General features: G+C 34.7%; 1 protein-coding gene across 2 annotated transcripts in view; it reads right to left on the bottom strand.

Moving 5' to 3' along the window:
- The window catches only part of MSRB3 (methionine sulfoxide reductase B3), a 142,885-nt gene that overhangs the window by 81,789 nt on the left and 40,219 nt on the right, over positions 1-20,877 (bottom strand). For both annotated transcript variants that reach the window (XM_023520606.1, XM_011373743.2), the window contains 2 exons: positions 12,493-12,601; positions 10,790-10,867 (listed from right to left, as the gene is read on the bottom strand). In XM_023520606.1, the coding sequence (XP_023376374.1) occupies positions 10,790-10,867; positions 12,493-12,601 (187 nt within the window). The remainder of the gene's footprint in view (positions 1-10,789; positions 10,868-12,492; positions 12,602-20,877) is intronic.

Here is a 20,877-nt window from a genome sequence, read left to right as displayed (position 1 = left end):
TGATTTTCATCAGATTTGCTGTGATGTGCCTAGATGTAGTTTCCTCTATATTCATCGTGTTTTAAATTTGTAACACTTTTTGAACCTGTAACTCGAGATTTTTTTCTCAATTTGGGAAAATTCTTGGGTATTATTTCTTCAAATATTGCTTTTTCCCCCATTATCTTTTGCTTCCTTTTCTGTGGCTCTAATATGTTATACCTGAATCTGTGTAGCTTATATTATCTTTCCAATAACTTTTCATGTTTTTAGCTATACTAGCTTCAATCTGGGTATTTTCTACTGACCTGTTTTTCTACTCATTAATCCTGCCTTCTTCTGTATCCAATATGCTAGAAGTATTTTATTCTTTATTATTCGGCTCTCTGATGAAATTCTCCATCTTATTATATATTTTATTGAATGTATTATTCAGTTATTTTAAAGTCTGTGTCTGATGACTTAATCTGGATATCTGGATCATCTATAGACCTGTTTGTCAATTTACTGCCCTTGGTCTTTTACTTTAGTATGCTGGTCATTTTTGATAAATGTTTGATATTGCATATGAAAAACTGGATTATGAATGATATAATCTTCTACAGGCAGCTAGAATGGGGAGGAGAAGGGGGAGATTACTTTAATCAGAGACTAAATTAACTTGGGTCTGGGCTGCCGTTTTTGATAAATTTAGTCTACCTTTGGTTTGCCCCCATTACACTGGTATGCTGGAGCTTGAGAGAGCCTATTGTTAAAAGTTCAGAAACTCTAAGAGCTAATTGCTAAACACAGACATTCCTAAAAATAAGTTATATAAACTTTCAATTAAATAAATGAAAAACAAAGTAAAACTCAAAACTTACCACCTCTAAATTTTTAAACTGACTTTAACTATTGTCTATGTTATTTACAGCTGTTGTATGTGCATTATAGAACTACTATATAATGGTCTTACTACACATCTCTTCCTAACTCCACATTCGGTGATGTCACATTTGTAGCCTGATGTGGCCCACAGTGAAAGTATTTACACCACGGAAATCAACAAGCACTGCAAATCAGAGCTTAATTGTTTTGCTGATTGTCTAGGTCAGTTATTCAAAACTGGAGATGACTTCTTCCAACCCCAGGAGATATTTGAAAATATCTCAAAAAATTTTTGTTACAAGTTGGGGAGAGAGGGACAGGTGCCATTGACATCTAATGGGTAGAGGTTAGGGATGCTACTAGATAACCTGCAATGTATAGGGCAGCCTCCTACAACAAAGAATTATCCAGACCAAATGTCAATAATGTTGAGGTTGAGAAATCCTGGTCTGCTGACATCTCTGCTTCTGAATGTCTGGAACCTTTCCCTCTCTTCTCATGCCTAGAATTGACAAATGCCTGCAGGGAAAAGGTGAGCATTTTATCCCAGTTTATTTTATTGTTTTTGTTGTTATCATTTTTCTAGCACTTTGAGTTTACTATTTAGTTATTTTTAATCTCTGATATTTAATAATAAAAATATTTGACTATGAACTTTGCTTTTGATACAGCTTTGGGTAGCTGATTTTTTTTTTTTTTTTTGGAGAGGGGGTCACTTTTTGCTCTTTTCACTATTTTCTTGTATAGACATTTTTTTCTTCTCTCCCTTAGTTGGGATAGGTGTAGCTTTGCAGTTGCAAACTATGCTATTGTTGAAATAAGCTTCCACTTAAAGTAAGTTCCATGAGTGGTCTACAGAAAACACTTTGAGAAGTATAGTAGAGGATAATAATTAAGGGAGTCCATAACCAAGTATCTATTATACTTTGACTATTCTAGTGTCAACCTGAATCACTTAACTCTGCTGTTATTTTTGACTAACTGGAATTAAAAATTTATTTAACAAATAGTTAAGTACCAAAGAATGCAAATTCCTATGCCCCTGTACTGAATAAAGATGAAGATTACAAAAATCTTAAGTCATGACCTATTCTCTCAAGAAATTTATAGATTTGTTAGGGAGAGACTTGTAAATAACTAATGTATTCAAACTCTCAGTTACTCATTTAAATCACATTATTTGGGGAATTTAGAATCCAGACTCAATTTATTTTTAATTGTTCAACAGAAACTGAAAATATTTTAGATGAAATGGATCACTGGGTCAAACAATACACTATAAAACGTGTGGTAAGAAATCAAAAGCAAACTATATTGACTTAATTTTGAGAACTTTAGTAGATTTGCATGCTGTTTATATTTTACCATGTAAATTTATTTGGAGCTGCACGGCTTTTACAAACCTTACTTTTTACTTACATATCTTTTAGAGCATGCATGTATAATGATTTCATTTGACACAGTAGTGCTATGAGTTAGAATGAGTTGATGTTATTCTCACCTTTTACAGATGAGGAAAATGAGATGGAATGTTTAAGTAACTTGCTTATAGTTATGCAGCAAGTCTATGCTGACACATTACAACACTATGTTTCCACTTGGTACCCTAGATGGCTTCTGCACTTTTCTTTAATAATGTTATGCGATGGGTCACACCAAAGACATGATTCTGAATGAGTATTTATGCAATCCTTTTTAAATCGGTGACCATGTTTTGAAAAAAGAATTATTCATTTACAAAAAGAGTAGCTTTTTGTGGATTGCCTCAGAAGTACTTGCTAAAATTTGTACATTAGTTTTTATAAGCTATCTTTAAATAATTTCAAAGTCTGTGAACTGGAATAAACATTCATGAATTTTCTGATTCATAAATTTTCTGATTACATAAAAAGATAAATTTACATGAATTATAGATAAAATTTTTGCCTATTATGTTTTCCAATTTATTCTAACTATCCATTTTAATTCACTAAGGAAAATCTAAACTATTTCTGTGTACACCTGGAAAATTAACTAAAGAACTAAGATTGTAATTTAGGTAATATAAGGTTAAGACTGTCCTTCCCTCACTTTTCTTCCCCCAAAACACATTCATATACACACACTCATGCACACACTTTCAGGTATCCAGGGATTTTATATAGGTGTCGCTTTAATTTTACTATGTGTGTGTGTGTATAACTTTTAAATAGAAAAATGCAGTTATAACAATCTTCACATATTGTTAAACTTTGAATCATGCCTTGCCATGGTTTTCTAATTTCTCAAAATATAGCTGTTCTTTATTTTATCCTACACTTTTATGCTATTTATGCTTTTTCTTTTTTCCTGCTTTAATGAGCCTGGCACTAACAATGATTTTGGCTCCCTATCTTTGTCAATAGTAACTCCAGGAAGTACTTTTCTTTCCATCTAGCTATGGTCTTACCCTGAGCTTTCAGATGAAATAAATACAACAAAATAACTCTCTTGTTAACAGATATTTTTCCTGTAAATCAGTCTATGTAGAGACAAGACAGGAAGGGTCAATGGGATGAGAGAAGCCAATTTTACATTCTCTTCAAAAAAATATACGAGTTATTTAGATATAACAAAAGTTTAAGCCACTACTCAGAAATCTAGTTCATTTCAGAGTGGTTTCATTGCACTGGAAAACTTTTTTAAAGAATTTAGAATGAGGTGAAGGGCAATTCAAATCCTTTAAATTCAAGTTAAATGCATTTTGTTAAAGGTTAAGAAACATTTGCTGGAATTATGAGCAATTTCCAGCTAGAGTTCCATAAAAAGAAAGCTTGAAATTAAGTTCAAGTTACTCTCCCTAGTAGAATTCCATAGTGACTGGAATGGTTTATGAGTACATATCATATGGAGAGCATTTAAAGGGTTGAGAAAATGGAATTTGAATAGAGTAAGAATGGAAAACTCTCTCTCCCTACTCTCCTCTTCCTTCCCCCTCCCTGCTTTTACATTCCCTCCTCACTGCCAACAGACAGACACACACAGACACAGACAGACACACAGACACACAGACACACACACACACACACACACACACACAATATCAGAAGGGGAAAAGATTATGCTGACAGTCTCCTTTAGTAGTAAATGGAGTAGCATACATGAAATAGTGTAGTTTAGTAAATTGTGTGTGGCATTGAACTGGAATTTCTTCAGTGAAAGGGCTTATGTTCTTAAAGAGTTGAAAAACGACTTAAATTTTCTAGTAGCCTAGAATAAAATTGCACAGGAGGCTCATGTGAAATGTAGCATGTGTGAATAGTTTTGCAGCACAGTTCCATTTGAAATGTAGCAACACAGCTGGAGCAGTGACTCATCACACTAATATATACTATTCTCAGACAGACTCTCTCTAATAAAGCCTGCACTTTCTCACATTATAAGGAATTTCTTAAGCTGTTGTGATGGTATGATATGTTCCTAAAACTTGGTCAGGCCACTTGAATTTAACATTTGTAGAATACTTACCATATATTGAAATTGTTCTGCATTTAGTTCTCACACCTTTGTTTGGTCTTATTTTCCCCCATTTTATAGGTGACGAATCTGGGGTCACATATCTGGGCTAATATTCAATTGTTTTTATCATTGCTTTTAGCCTATGAGTATTCTGATTGAAGGAAATGAAGATACAACAAAATTTTAAAACAGAAAGAAAGATACTCAAGACAGCTCATGTTGGTTGACCTCAATCTTCTCACATATCTTTTTCAAAAAAAAAAGTAGTGAAAATTTGGAATACAGCTACCTGAAAATATGTAACAGGGAGTCGATAAGCAGAAATAAAATATGTTCTAGTTTCAGTAACAAGAATCCCGCCCGTGAATCTGGCCACTGTCCTAGCTCTCAGAGAAGTTGAGAGGCCTTATGGCTTGCTTAACATTGGCAGCTTCTTCCTGCCAGGATTCCAAGGGACGTCCCTAAGGATAACAACCAGCCTGAAGCTGAGTCTTTCTTGATGATCTGCCGTGATGGATCTGTTCATTTTGGTTCCGCCCTCCCTAGATTAAAATGGTCTTCAATTTTCAACGTTAAGTACTATGAGAAATACAGATTTTTCAAGGAATTGAGGGCGGTGTGTATGTTCCATTTGCTCCAATTGTTCTGAGAAAAATAACCAGACTAGAGTTACCAAAGAAAATATTAAAAGTTTGCTTTTCTAAGATTCTTCAGCTTTCGTCTCTTCTAAAGATTTCAGTGTTACTATTCTAGATCTATTTGTATACCGGCTGTGTGATCTTCACAAGGTACTTACCCCTTCTGTTTCTTTATCTATAAAATGTGTTGTTGTGAAGATTAAAAGAAAACATATATAAAGTACTTAGAACCATGCCTGACATCTGGTAAGCACTATATGTTTTAGCTCTTGATTTTTTTACTATTATCATCATCATCATCATCATCATCATCATCATCATCATCATCATCATTAATGAACCTATATAAAATGATTAGTTCAGGGCCAGGCCTGATAATTAAGTGTATACAGAACAAAAACTATTCTATATGATTCTCCAAAGTTTTAAACAAAGTTATTAGGAGCTGATTACGCATGGATAATATTGAGGGTTATCAGCTAACAACAACAACAAAAATTCCCAATGAGGCAGTTACCTTCCTATTTCCTTCTTTTTTTCACCCCCCAGAAATCACTCTTGCACACTGTTATAGCTTACTTCCCATTTTCTTTATGCTATTATCTTATTCAAAATTTCCCCACAATCTGAGAATGTTCAGACATGCATCTCATCAACAAACAAATATTTAGTGATTATAGCATGCCAGGGACAAGAGATATAAATATGACTAAGCCATGACCTTGCTATTGTAGAATTCACTTACTAGTGGTCAGATAATTACAAAACAAAGTCGAAGTATACTTCTGGAAGTGCATACAAGGTGCTATGGGAGCAGAAATGAGGGACACCAAAGTTTACCCTGGAAAGCTCAGACAGGACTTTCTGGAGGAAAAGATACCAGGGCTTAAAGGATTTCAAGTAGGAATTGAAATGTCTTCTCTGATATCCAAGGGCTTCTTTAATGGGTCCCCTTTTACCCTCCAGCCAGACCACCCATTACTCCCAACATAACTCACCTCTCCACTCCTACTAGACCAGATTCCTATTTCCTTGAAAAATCCACTTTGATTCTATCTCTAATTCCTCTTCCCATATGGCATTCTCTATCAGGCATCCCCTACCTAGCAAAAACCAAACCCTTCTCTGCCTGGTAAAGCGTGGTCTCATGTCCTCTGTGAAAACTGGCCCTACTTTGATGCCGTCATATACCTTCCTATTACAAGGAAAGCATTTCAAACAGGCATATTCGGATAGATGTTGACATTATCGTTTCATATTTTATAACTGTTTGTTGTGTTTTTCTTATTGTGCCAACAAAACTATAAGTCCCTTAAGGAGAAAACAGTTCTAAGATTTATTCGTTTCACAACACATGGCAAAGTGTCAGTCAAAGCTAAATATAAATGGTCAAATATACTTCCTGAATTAAATTATTTCACCAGTGCCTTCTCTGGTTTATCTGATATGCAATAAATTCTTTTTATGAAATTTTAGAAGTTCAAATAACCAGAGAACATGCTAACTTCTGTCAGTTAATTTACTAACTGAAAGTCAGTAGTACTATATGAGAAATAAACTAGCTTACCAGAATTTGTGAATGTGAAGAAAATGTAACCATGGAATAAATTACACATTTGGTTTATAAGCAGTCTCTGAATAAGGTTCTTGTACTTGGTGAGCAGTAAGAAAGCAGTATATTGTTGAGAAGGGATGTATTTAGGGTGAAGTATGAAAATGAAATAATAATTGAATGGCCTTTTTTGTAAGGAAGTATTATATATGTATACATATATCAGTCAAGTAAATGAAGAGGATTATACAAATATGTAAATGCATGCATAGACACACACACACTGAGTGTGACTAAGATAACAGAAATGGCAGTTGAGAAAATAACCTTTTCATACCGCTAATGATTAGGCATTTTCAAATTCAGCACTTCTTTCTTTTTATTTTCTTGTTTCCCTCCCGCTGTTATTTCTCATATCATCTGGCTATTTAGTCTTTTATGTTTAACTTTCTTCCTTCACTCCCTGCCCTCTAACAAAACTTCACATGCTTTCTCACACTCACCCACACGTACAACTGTTTCCTATAATTTATGTTCAAAGTATGAAACCAGCTATCTCAAAAAGGTATCTGATAGTGATGCCATTGATTCACTAGATTAGTGAGTGGTTTTCAAACTTTTGCTCATGAACCCCTAAAAGAATTTTGAAAAAAAATATAGATTCTGTGCCAGTTATCAATTTATTCTCACCTCTGCACCCACCTTTCCTGCCTGTTCTGATAAAATGGAGGTGGGACCTTTAAATATTTTTTTCTTTGTCAGCAGAAGGCACAAGAGAAAGATTGCAAAAGAAAAAGGTTATTCCTTCCTGGTTTTAGTATGCTTGCTCACCAAGCTCCTGCAGAGCTTGTGGCTTCTCTAGCATCTGGCTCTTGCAGCACATGTAGCTGCTCTACTTCCAGGCCCCTGCAATATGGGCAGCTTCTCCAATGCCAAGCTGCTACAGTATGAATGGTTTCTCTCACACCCAGCTCCTTCAGTGTACACAGCTTCTCCAGAACCTCGCTCCTACTGCAAGCAGCTTCTCTAGCATCTAGACTTAATAGTGCATACTACTTCTCTGGTGACAGGCTCCTGAAGCAAAAGCAGCTTCCCCAGGGCCCAGCTCTTCTTAACAGCACAAGCAGCTTCTCTGGTGCTAGGTCTGCCTTCAGCACACAGGACTCGGCAGCACCTGGCAGCCAGCAGCTTCCCCTGGCATTACCCTCGGGTAGTTTTGCAGGGAAGTGCTCTGGTGAGACACTTTCCTGTAAATTGTTTTTCCCAGCACTCCAGAGGGTGGATCTCCAGCAAATTCCAGAAGGCGGATTTCTAGAAAGTTGCATTATCATGACACCACAGTGACTTCTCTGCAATTTAGTAAGCCACGGCCATGCCATCTTCAACAAGGTCTGGATTTCAGTCCCAGGGAAAGGAAGCGGGGAGGCAGGGAGTTGCAGGGGAAACTTCTCCTCGGGCTGTATCTAAGCCCTAGGGGTCATGATTACTTCTTATATTTACTATTTCTGTATTCTTTATCGTTTCTATTTACCTCTTACCAGACAAGCTCTCATTACTGCAATCCTCTGGAATAGGCAACAATTCTTTATATTAAACCTTCCTGTTCAAATTACTGTGCGGTTTCTCTATCCAAATTGGTTGCTGACTGCTACATACTTCCTCATATGTTTTAAAGTAACAGCTAAAATTTCCTATCAAAATTTTAAATAATTGAAAAAGATGAATTTGCTTGTGTTTTATATATAGATTATATGCTCAAAAATATTTTTTCAAAACCTTAGAGCTATATATTTAGATCATTTAATGAACAGAGAAATCCACCATAAAACCTAATTTGAAAAGGCAGTCCTATCTGTCATATCTATCAACCAAATCAGACTTATTCTGGCCCCCCCCAAAAAGAAGACTTCCATTTTTTTCAATAGGAATAAATATGTAAATAGGTTGATACATGTTCTCATGACAACTGTCTCACTTAAGTAGACTGGGAGAAAATGGATAGACAAACAACAGATGGAGAGATAAATAAGGAAACAGCAGGAAGGCAGACTGAGCCTTGCCAAGATAAAATACTATTTCAACATTTTTTTACCAATTCAATATTTTTCAATATTTTTTTGGCCTTGCTTTCATGGGTCTCTCCTTCAGAAGTAATGCTGTTCTTTTGCTTGATGCCTTAGAGATTCTACCCTGGGACAATATCATAGTAAGATTTGGGATTGGATATAAACCTAAAAGCAACAAACAAACAGTACAAACAAACAGAGACTCATGGACATGGACAGAGACTAGTCGTTACTAGACGGTAGGAGGGGAGAGGGGAGGAGGGAGGTAGATGGGGTAAAAGGGGTCAAATATGTAGTGACATTAAAGAATTAAAAATAAAAATTTTTAAAAAGTGAAGCTCAATTTTTAAAAAAGTAAAAATAAAAAAGATTAAGATGGGTAAAAGATATGACATTTTTTGTGAAGTGAGAGAAAGATGACTATGGTAGATAAGAAGAAAGAAGTGGCCAACCACAGACTCTCTCAGACATATCAGTTTGAGAAAAGTGTACTTATAGAACTTGAGGACCAGAAAATTGACTCCCTCAAAACTGTTCATGCCCTGTGGCCCCTGGAAAGATTTGTGGACACCCAGGGTACAAGTTCTCCAGTATGAAGACAATGGCACCCTATCAATGAACTATCATTGCCTACAATGGCAGCTAAAGCATGGATATTTTTCCCCCTAAAGTTGACAGGAAAGCAAGTAAGGAGAAGCACACAATTTTTTTAAAAGAATAACAACATAAAACCATATTCCTTAAAAACTTAGAAAATAAATGCTTTCCTTACCAGAATGCTAAATGAAATAGAGGCAATATCACATCAAATGTAAAACTCCCTGACTCCACCCCCCAGTACCTATGTTTAAATAAAGGTCTTGCTTTTAATTTTTGTGACTCAAAATCTTGCATGGGTTAAATCCTTCATTTACAGTGGTTCTGTTTCTTATTTAAAACAGTTTTCTTTAGATCTATTACTTTACTGAATCACATGATAGAGAAAGAGGTGGAGAACCTTAAACAAAAAGCAAAGGGGATGTGGCCAATTTTTACCATTTGGGATATTAACAAGTTTAACATGGCTCAGCAACTATCTTAAGTGTTATATCAACTATTATGACACAAGTTAAAGGTGTTGAAATATAAGGATGTGTGTTTTCTGAGAGGAAATGGGTGACAATTTGAAGAACTGGTTTTTTAACATGAAGAATAAATGCATAAGAAATCAGAACGGATTCTCAACCAACATTATCAATGCACGATAAGGTTTATAGAAGTTAAGAACCGTTTAAAACTTTAAAACCTTTTTTTCAAGGAAACTATTGTTTCCTATTATTTCTGAAAAATTTGTAAATGCTAGTGTTTTAAAAGGGAAATATTTATGGAGCGATATTAAGTATGTTTTACATGCTACACGTATTAGATTCTTGTTTGCTCATTTCCCCTAAGAAAATTGTAATTCTGTTTTAAATAAATGACATTTACTCTCAGTTAAGGTTTCTGTCTTTTCCCCCCCCCCCCCAAAATCAGCATCCCTATGGGAAGTACAGGGCTTCTAGGATTTTCTCCAGCTAGATAAATAAAATTTCGGTAAAGATTTTCCTTTCTTAAAGAGATCCATAATCTCCAGAGTATAATGTCTGAATTAACTATTTTAGTAAAAAGCCTATGTACTGCCTGTTTTATAGTAAACTACTGAAATCTCTAAAATAAAGATTTTGGATCAATGCAAAAACTCATATGTAAGTTGCTACATATGTACAAGCATCTGTTATAATTCCCATGTTACTTTAAATACAGGTATTGTCCTTCATGCAGAAGTATAATCATCTTGGATATTATTCAATCTGAAGGATGCACATGAAGAACTTTCATTATGGTCCAAAAAATTAATTAAGGTCCATCAATTACTAATAAAAAATTAATAAATATATAAACATTTTTCTGTTCATCAAAACATCTTTCATAGCTCTGCTAAGCAGCGAACCAAAGTTAGTGTTGGGTATTTTAAAAATACAAAGAGTGCAAAATCAGCCAGTCTATCAAACTGGTAATTTATAATAAAAGTCAATAATCACGTTTGGGTTTTTTTTTAGGGGGGGATGGTGGGGAGGATGGGAATAGAAATAACAAAATTTGATAATGTAAAGATTCTAATATGAACAAGCAATAAATAGTTTGTTGCCATCTGTGATACGTCCATACCCATAGGTTTTTAGCATACTTACTTGAACAATGGAGTTCCACAGACGACACATTTATATATTCCAGGATCTTTGTGATGTGTATATTCTCCTTCGAAGGCACTGATAAACAATAAACAGAGGACTAAAAAACTGAATAAAGTTAGCATTATTTCTTACAGAACATATTTACTTAAAATATATTTCTCTAATAAATCTTTCAAGGGCTTTTTCTCCTATAACGAGAACAGACCAAACATATGGAAATCTGAACATTGCTAATATATTTCAAATCTATATAATAAAATGTGCATATAACTACTCCAAACCAGTATGGGTTTAAAAAAAAAAAAAAAAAAGGCCATGTAGTTGCGTAATGCTTAGAAAAATTTTTTCCTATTTAAAAAAAAAAAAGTCTGTAGTTCAGATTCATAGAAAAAATATTACATAAGATTTCTGCTACTCTACAGTAAATGCAGAAGGATCCAAGAGTGTATACTAGAAAATGCAGAAGGATCCAAAGACTTCAAGTGGAAGGAGTCTTATTTTTTGGTTTGAAAAGGAATATTGCAGCTTTAAGGGAATATTTTTCTAAGTTAACAATCTTAAAGGCTAGGAGGTCATTCAGCTAATACGAATCAGCTGTGCTAGCCCAACAAAAAGTCTATGTGCTCTGCAGCTTGTTTTTATTATCCTTTCACCCTCTTTATGAGGTCCAATTTTTTTATAAACAGAATTTTTAAGAATGACCTAATCTCTAGTTGTTTGCATGCAGTAAATCATTTTGCTGGTCATATACACAACAGGACGGGTAGAAGTCCTCCTGGGCTGCGAGGCTGAAGTCCACTGCTAACTCATTGTGTAGTGAAGGTGGACTTTGTCCAGAGAGATTCAACACTTGGTAAATCCAGTAAATAGTATCCACTGTGACAGGAAGAGAGTGTTGCCTATTAACAAGAACCCCATGTGTGGTAAAGAGCTTTCAGTTCATGAATGAAAACAAGAAGTTACATCATTAATAAATTTGGATCAGAGGTAAGTTCCGGCCTTATGCCAAGCTCCATGGTATAAATTAGACAACAAAATGGTTGGACCTTGGCAAGTTACCTTTAAGCTGGAATCAGCTGAGAGAGACTTTATTCACTAAAAAGAGTCTTGGAAGTGAACAAACTCTTTTTTCAGGACTTAGGGCGAACTTCCAAGGACCAAAGCCATGTGAGGGCAGTTATTGAAAATTTTTGACATTCCAACCACAAATGAGCCAATAAATACTTTCTCCACATGTGCTTCAAAAAGAAATTGGAGTGGGGTAGAAAGGAACTAAATTATGCTACCTTCTTTTTGCAGCCAAAACGTCTATACTTACAATGGCCACCTTCAAAATTTCAGCATCCTGGCACAGTGCCATGTCCCTCATGGTTTTGCTTACTGTGATGTCTTCCCAAAAAATGTACCTAAATCGCTATTACTTCCACACATTTTGTAGTAAACTAAAAACAGGCCCTTAATAAAAGCCTTGTGACTGTACATAGGATAGAGTGTTCATTAAATGGGGGAAAGAATAAATAAAACTTGGTCTTAACCTAAACAATACCATTTTCAAACCTTTTCAAGGATACTAATTTGTAGACTTTAGCAAATAAGTGCAGAATTCTTTAAATTAAATGGCAAGGAAGAGAACTGGAAGGCGGGGCAGGATGAAGAACACTAGCTCTTGCTTAATGACTTTTTCTTGCAGCTCACCTTACCTTTCGGTCCCTTTCTCCTGAGTGACATGGTACTGCAGGGGTGTTAGCCGCTTCCTCAGTTCCTGCTGGGAAAAGACCACCTTACAGTTCTTTTTATCCCTACATGACCCTGGAAAGAGAAAGGATATGGGAGAAGGAGGCTTTTTAGCTTGAATCCTAAATAATTGCTTTGGCTGGCCGCCATAGCACAGCTTCTGCAGTCACTTGTCTATGACCAGATCAGCTCCTAACGCACAAACTTACCTGAACTGCAGCTGATAATTTCTCTTAGTCTTAAAAATGATTCTTAAGATTCAGGTGATTCCATCGGAGCACTGACAATGTGCTGCAGCCAAAAACTGCTAGCATGTGGCAGTAAAAACTCACTGGACAATCACGAGATGGTAGTATTAGTACATCCTTTATGTCTTCCAATACCTTGAAATTTTTTTTTAAATGAATTTAAAAAGTATAACTCTATAAGCATTTACACTGTATGTATAAGATGATGGGCATATTACGTTAAACAATAATTCTCCATTCAATAATTTTGCAACTTAGTAGAATAGCTTCAAACCTTCATCATTCAATTTCTATTCTGGGTGATTTAAAGACCATTCTATTTAAAAAAACAAACAAACAAAAAAAAACCCTAAAGATGTATTTTTCCACAACTAAAAATTTTTGTTCTCTGTGATTTTGTCAGGTACCTCACTAAGTTCTGTAGAGGTCTTAAAAACAAATATCTCTTTAAAGACTGTATCATACCCTGTTAAACAGGCAGCAAGAAACTTTTAATAGACTCCAGGAGAAAGCATTTACACTAATGCAGATTCAAGAAGTTCCAAAGAAGGGGTGAGAAAAATAGGGAGGGGGAAAGACAAAGAAAAGAGGAAAAGTGAATGTGATTTTATTTAGAGACCTACATTTTCTTGTTGCAAAATATATCTAGGAACACTTCACTGATTAAGTGTATTTGAATGGTGAAATAATTTTAATGTGATTCTAATAACAATGGCAGCTTTTATTTCAACCTATACAGACTGCAGTAAAATGTTCAGACAACACCTGTTTATATATAGTATTTTATTTTACCTGCACAAATGAGTGAAAAGAAATATAACTCCAGGACAAAGCAACCCTTACTTGCGGCAATAAAATCGCTTTTCTTTACCATCCATCACAGTGGAAAAGAGGCTTGCAGATGGCCGTTACCTGCTAAAATTTCTTATCGTGTTTTGAAATTACTAAAAGAAAGCTTGCTTAGTGTCCTGAATATTAATCTCAACTTATTTTGAATATGATTTAGGAATAGAAATGGTTTCTACTTCTTTCACTTTAAGACACCTAATGTCATAGTATGTGAGATAACCGAAATTAAACCAAGAGAAAAATTAACCAGTTACCCTACTGGTGGGATTGATGGAGGATATCAGCTTCCAGAATCAGGGCCACCAAGATAGAGTGGTTGATTTTCTAGAAGAAAATATGGAGGCAGGAAAAGAGCAAACCAGAGGCAAACAGAAAGGTGCACCTTCAAGTTGGCCTGTGAAATAGCGCCTCTCCTGACTTTACACAAAGCTTGTTGGGTCTGCTCTGGCCTGGAAAGATCCATATGAAGAGCTGGCCTATCACTAATGGCACGTTGGTCTCTCATCTCACTGGATTCCATATTACACTAGGCTTCATCCGAATACCTACGTCTTACACTGTTAATATTTTCCAAGCGGTAGAAATGTTTTCCTGAGAAAAGTTTGTCCTGTCAGAACAAGCCTCTCCACAGCTTGAATGCAGAACGCTCTTTCTTAAATAACCCACTGACTACGAATAGGTGTTTCTGTTCAATTCACTATAGACTTCTTAAAAGTTATGTTTTTATTTATTTGTTGCATCTTTGTTGATTTTGTTCCAAAAAATCATTAATTGCAAATTTAGCACGACAGAATATCTTGGTTAAAATTATTCTTTCCAATGGCATGGGTAATTAAAATCTATACAATTAGAATTAAACAATTCTGTCCAAAATATTTTTGTTAATATATGTTCATTCATACAAAAAGACCAATTGTGTTCCCAAAGTTGAGAGAACTAAGCTACCCATCTGTATGTCATTTAGCACAAGAGAAGCAACTGCAGGTTTAAATTACATGGTATTGGATTGCAATTTCCTAACATTGGATGCTTTTCTGCTTTTTTACCTTGAGTCATTTACTAAGGAGTGTTCATAAAAAGTAGCTTAAAGCACAGATGCTTGCAAATCGTTTAGGCAAAGATGTTTCTCTCTTTTTCTTTCTCCCTCTCTCAAAAATCTCTCTTTTCTGAAGAAAAAGAATAAAACTGTTGGTCAGTATTGACGAATCATGTCAAGTATTTGTATAAGGAGAAAAGGTAAAATTGAAAACATCTGATTGAAGTAAATAATACAAACATAAAAGCTTTACTGGTGAATGAAGGGTATTGAAGAGACTTTATTTCATAGATTAGAAATTACTTTTGATCTAAACATTCTTAAAAACAGATTATTTTCCACTATGAACCATCTCATTAACTGTGCTACAGAGACCTCGTTTTAATGGCAAGCTTTGAAAGAGTGCTGCTGTACTCTCTTGTTAGTCTCCGTCTTATTTGAGAGGGGGATGGAGATTTCATTCCAGCTTTCTTTGTTTGTCTTTCAAGAACCACTAAAGCAGTATTCACACAAATTTTGTAGGAATGTGCCCTATGTCATAGCCTACAAATTATTTGGTTTTGGTGCACTTAAAGGTCATCTTCCAAATTAGCAAAATTTTCCTACATCCTGGCTTTTCAACCTTAAATATAAATATTGTTTCCTAACTGTAAGTGAGGTTTGTTCTTTAAGAAATACTAGTGCTTATTTAAGTTGTCAACTTTGTACATTTTTATTCCTTGGTCATACTATGTTCTCAAAATAATTAGGCTTTTAAAGTGTACCTAATAGCAAAAGGAAGTGTATGTAGACTAGAAACAACTATTGTGATTTAATATTAAACAATTCAATGAGAAGTTGGATATTAATAAATTTCTTGCCACATAGTTTAACAATAATATACTTCCTGGACAATTGAAAGCTATACTATTAGCTATTTAACATTATAACCAAAAGTCGGCATATATAAACATAGAAAGGCTTCACTTTTGTCTCTGACTTCCCTTCTTCCTATCAGACTCACTTTTCTAAAGTCATATGGTGCCACTGTTAATTTTGAAGAAATTATTTCATTTTGAAATTCTAGAATTCTTTGGATGGTTTCCCTTTACTATCTTCACTTAGGTACTGTAATTTTCTTATTACACAGGGTAATTTAACATTACTATTATATAACATCTGTTCAATGACCTCTAAATTGGCTTAGAAGTATGTTACGGAAAGATTTTTCCCTTTATTTAAACATTTAATAGAGTACTTTGAAGGCAGAAATGAGTGTGTGTGCATACACATGAACACAAAGTATATTTGAGGGGGCAATACTGCCACTTTGGTATCTAACCATAACACCATTCCCTACAGAGTAACTGTGGTATAGATCTTGAACCCAACCCAAGGGTATTTACTGAAATATGCCCAAAGTCCCTTTTTATATTGAGGCTTGTTCCATGTTGTTGCCTCAAAGCCAGTATTGTCTTGAAGCTGCAATGGGAAGCTCTTGCTCTAAGCAGTAATAAACTTAGAGTAAGAGTTCATGTTCTGGCTCTGCTTGCTCCCCACTCATGTGACTTCAGGCAAGTCAGTCTCTCTGGCTTTGTATTGCCACCTGTGCAGATCTGCTGTAAGGATCACATCAATTATCGCTTAGTAAACATTGTCTGAATAAATGCAACATCACATTATCATTCTGATTACAGTAAATTCTGAAGTTAAAACTGTATTTTAAAAGGTCAGGTATTTGAGTGTGCTGAAATATTTTACTGGTAATTACTTTCTAGAATAATTCCCTGAGAAGAGTATTTTCCTCACAAGTTATCTTTTAAAATGATTAAAATAGAAATTGAAAGGAGGAGACTAAAATTTAGTGCCTACTCTGTGCCAGGCACATTTCAAGACACTATTACATAACCACGTTTAAGGCTATCAATAATTCTAAGAGGTAGATGTCATGCCCATTTTACAGATACAGAAACTGAGGCTCGGAGAGGTTATAACATAATACACTAGGGACAAATAGCAAATAGATATATGGACTCAAAGCTAGGGCTGTCTGACTACAAAGCCCATGGTCATTATATTTACTGAGGAAAAAAATATGATGTAACTTTCAAATCTTTAATTAATTATATGACAACTTTCAGCTTAAAAACTATCACTAACAATAAGAGTGAAAAGTTATAATCTCTAAAGCACACCCAGAAGAAATAAATACACTTGTCTATTAGTTAATGTCTGTTTTCCCTGTGTTCATTCCTTCAGCACAGGGTCAGTGACAAGGTTCAAACAAGATTCTCACAAAGTCTATAAAACGTTGAAAGGCTTTTTAACTTCCTGTTAAGAAGTAAATCAGATCTGTTACCTAAATCTTAGAGCACTTTTAAGTCATAAATCTTATATTTCAGTGTGAAAAAAAATCAAAACAAAACTTAAAGATCCCATAACTTTAATTTTGCTTCTAGGATCAGAAATAAACTAAACTATTAAATATTTTCCCAAGATAATAAGAGATAATAAGACTATCTTGTTTTGCTTTGAGTTAACTGGGTTAAAACTGTAACATTCATGTTGAAATATCTTGCTACTATATTTTAAAATGGTATACTTTAATTTTCACAAATAAATTTCAATTTTCAGTTGGTTATTAATCTGTCAAATTGGAAATCTGAACAAATTTTTATTTCAGATTTAGTAGTGTTAGGAATTTCCAAAGAAGTGGTCACTTATAAAGCCATATCTAGTCTATTTTTTAGACTAGAATGTAAAAATACTCCATGAACCATCTTTTTTCATGTTTGTTTGTTTTGCATGCCAATAATTCAATAAAGGCTTTTAGGGGAAAAAATGCAAAGCACAGAGAAGAAGAGCTCCATGCTTGTAGAAGCATAACCAATTCTTCTGATTTCTTCTCTTAAAGTAGACCTATATAAGAGAAACATTCCTGAGATTTAACATGCCATCTAAGATGTCATGACACTTTTGCTTCAGTACTGTGATTTCCATGAAACTAGGGTTGCAGGGCTTACTTTGAAGACTATTGATCCAGGCACTGTGCTAAGTAAAATATACTCATTCACTCACTCATTTATTCAGTAATTATTTATTACCTACCTTATGCTAGTATTATTCTAAGTGTTTAGGATATTCTGGTGAACAAAATTAAGATCTTTCTTTCATGGAGTTCCCATAACACAATGAAAATAAGTAAATAACATAGCCTCTTAGAAGGTAATAAGTATACAGGATGGACAAAAGCAAAACTGAGCAGAACAAAGAGGATTGGCAGTGCTATAAGTAAAAGCTGTAACTTTAAATAGAGTGGTCAAGGTAGGTCTCACTGGGAAGGTGACAGGTGAGCAAAGCCTGGATGAAGGAAGAAAGGAAGTTGGCTGTACTGATAATCTGAAGGAAACACTTTCTGAATACACAGAGGAAATGGCCAAGGCAAGAGATGAATACGTTATGAATTTTATATTCCAGTGGCAGAGACAGGTAACTGCAATACAAGTGCTAAAACCTGAATATAAATGGAGCAGATAAGCAACAATTTAAATATGCAAGGAATATGCTTTGAAACCAGAAAATTTGCAATTACATATCTTAGTACAGACAGTGTCTGGCATTACCGCTTTTACTTCTAAAAGAAATCTCAGTGAATATCCTTTCAGCAAAATGCTGTACCCAAAACGGGTCTCAGAGAGTATCTGTCCAGCTGAACTTTGAATACAGAACCAGAGGTCAGCCTCTGCTAACTATCCCATGCGGCTGACATCAAACCTTTCAGACTCTAGATCTTCATTCCCAACCTGGAGTCACATGTAAGAAGACACTCAATAGACATTTATTTGTGATGAATTTTTGATGGTCCTTGAGAGCAAAAACCTTTAGCCAAACAATGCTTTTACCCTTCTGAACCACTTCAGTAACTCTCCCCTTCAAAGTAATCTTGTAGGTGATAGGAGGGAACATGCATAACTAAAGATCAGTAACTCGACTTAGTTTCCATTTTTTAAAAAACATTCTTAATTTTCACATTTAAGTTCAGTTTAATTTCATCTGTCCTCCAAGTCCTAAATATAACACAAAGAAAATAAAACCCTTGGTCTGAGGAGTCAAAACGCAGACAATTGTTTGTTTCTACGGTAAAGATTTTTCTTTTCTATGTGTTAGAATAATCGTAACTTTATTTGTCATAGTAATGAAAGCATTTCATGCCTTTTTGCTGTTTTTCTATTTCTTCACATAAAACAGTTCTACTGATCAGTTCGCGTTATATTCTAGTGATGCATGCATGGAGTTCTAACTAACAACACTGAGCACTACAAGCATGCCAAGGCGACCTACCATCTTAAACTTCTTGCATTAAACAAGACCTTATGTCTTGTGGCGCATAGTTGAATGATAAAATTGGTCTTCTGGTTTTCATACTGAAGATTTGAATAGATAGGCTGAGAAAATATTTTCAAGCAAGTTTTTCTTCCAAGTAAATATAGCCTGATAAATTCATCACTATGTTCACTCCTTTCATCTGTATACTCTTAGTACCAGTGTATTTACTCTGTAAAGTACTATTTACATAGGCTAATATAGTATTTTGCAATTATTCTCAAATGTCTTTGGTTGTTTCTGCTTTATTTTCCCAGATTATAAATTCTTGGAAGATATAAACTATTGAGCCTAATATTAATTTGTACTTTCCACGACTATTTATTAAACATCTACAGTGAATCAAGAACTGTGATGAGCACTAGAAAGTTAAAAAATGAATCCAGGTTACCGCTCTAGGAGAGTACATCTTTCAACAGGAAAAGTAAGAAAAGCAATCAATGTGTCTTATAGTAAAAATATATGCACAGTTTTGTGTATAGAGAGTTAACAAAGAAGACATTAACACTCTTAAACTTTTCCCATTTAGACTGACTCAGTCCAGTTATAATTGAGATATGGAAAACTCACATAATCTGTAGAAACAGAACCTACAGGGTCAGAGGGCCGGAGGAAGTTCAAATAGGGAAGAGAACTCCATCTAGACAAGCAGAAACATGTAGTGTGGTCAAATGTGCACAATGTCAAGGCGGTAAGTATCCTGTCCTGATGAAAAAACTGCAAAGAGTCTTTCACATACATGGTATCAGTGAACTTAACGAGGCAAAAACCAGATAAAATGTAGATTAAGATTTGAAAGAGGAGAAATAGGGGAGTTGATAACTAAAGTAGTTTTAAAATTAAGGAGTAAATGTACAAACGTTTTCTCACTGTAAGTTGATGGGAGTCAATGTATTTCCCACATCTAAAGCCTATCAATGACTTAAAATTCCAGCCTTTAATAGTAAGTTCCATTTCTGAGGCTGCATGCTTTTCTTGAGAGGAGACAGTGGGGAGGTTTGCTACTACGTTCATACTGATGAAACATCCACCTGAATGTAAGATGGAAACCACATTTTACATTTCTTTTACTTGTGTGTTAGCAATTTTTAATTTTTGAATTCATGTGTAGTAGTCATTTTATCAGCATTCTTTTAAGTATCAAAAAGAACTAAAGAGTACGTATCAACTCTTAAAAATATAATGTCAATACCAAAAGCAATGATTTTTATATTAATGTAGACCATAAAGCCTAGAGTTTAGGAAAATATTTAAAACATGTCTTGATCCAAAAAAGCATTTTCTTTCTTGCAAAGCATATGAGTAAAAAGAGAATTTATATTCTAAAGGCACTTCCATTATCAAATGACAGTAGTGGAAGAGAAAGACATTTAACTTCAAGTCTTTCTAATTGCACGTGAAACGTCTGACAAAGTTGGAGATCCCTGTTTTTAATTTTTTTTTTCCAGTATAGATCTTCACTAGGACATCATAGCCCATACAGAAAAAAAAAATTAAAAACAGACAGGCTCATTTCCATTCTACACTTCACATGCAATCAAAAAGGCTTGCAAAAAATAGCTTTTTCTGCCATACTCCCTAGCCCCCTTGGGAGCACAGACTTCAAGGGAGATGAGAGGTAACCACCCACAGAAAGGAAGGAAAGGAGCCCTCTCTTAGATTACTATGCACAATTTTATTTAAATGTAACTTTAAGTCTTCATTAGAAAGAAAATAAAATTTATATTGTCTAAGAGCTCAGCTTTGTAAATTTCTAAAAAAAAAATTACATTGTTGCCCAAATCAAATTTAAAATCTAAATTAATCAAAGACAATGAGCAGAAAACAAGCCTACTTAAATTGCTACTCAATGGACA

The sequence above is a fragment of the Pteropus vampyrus genome, unplaced genomic scaffold (genome assembly GCF_000151845.1).
Source record: "Pteropus vampyrus isolate Shadow unplaced genomic scaffold, Pvam_2.0 Scaffold9, whole genome shotgun sequence".
Lineage (NCBI taxonomy): Eukaryota > Metazoa > Chordata > Mammalia > Chiroptera > Pteropodidae > Pteropus > Pteropus vampyrus.
The sequence above is the reverse complement of the archived record's forward strand: the minus strand, read 5'-3'. Positions and strand labels throughout refer to the sequence as shown.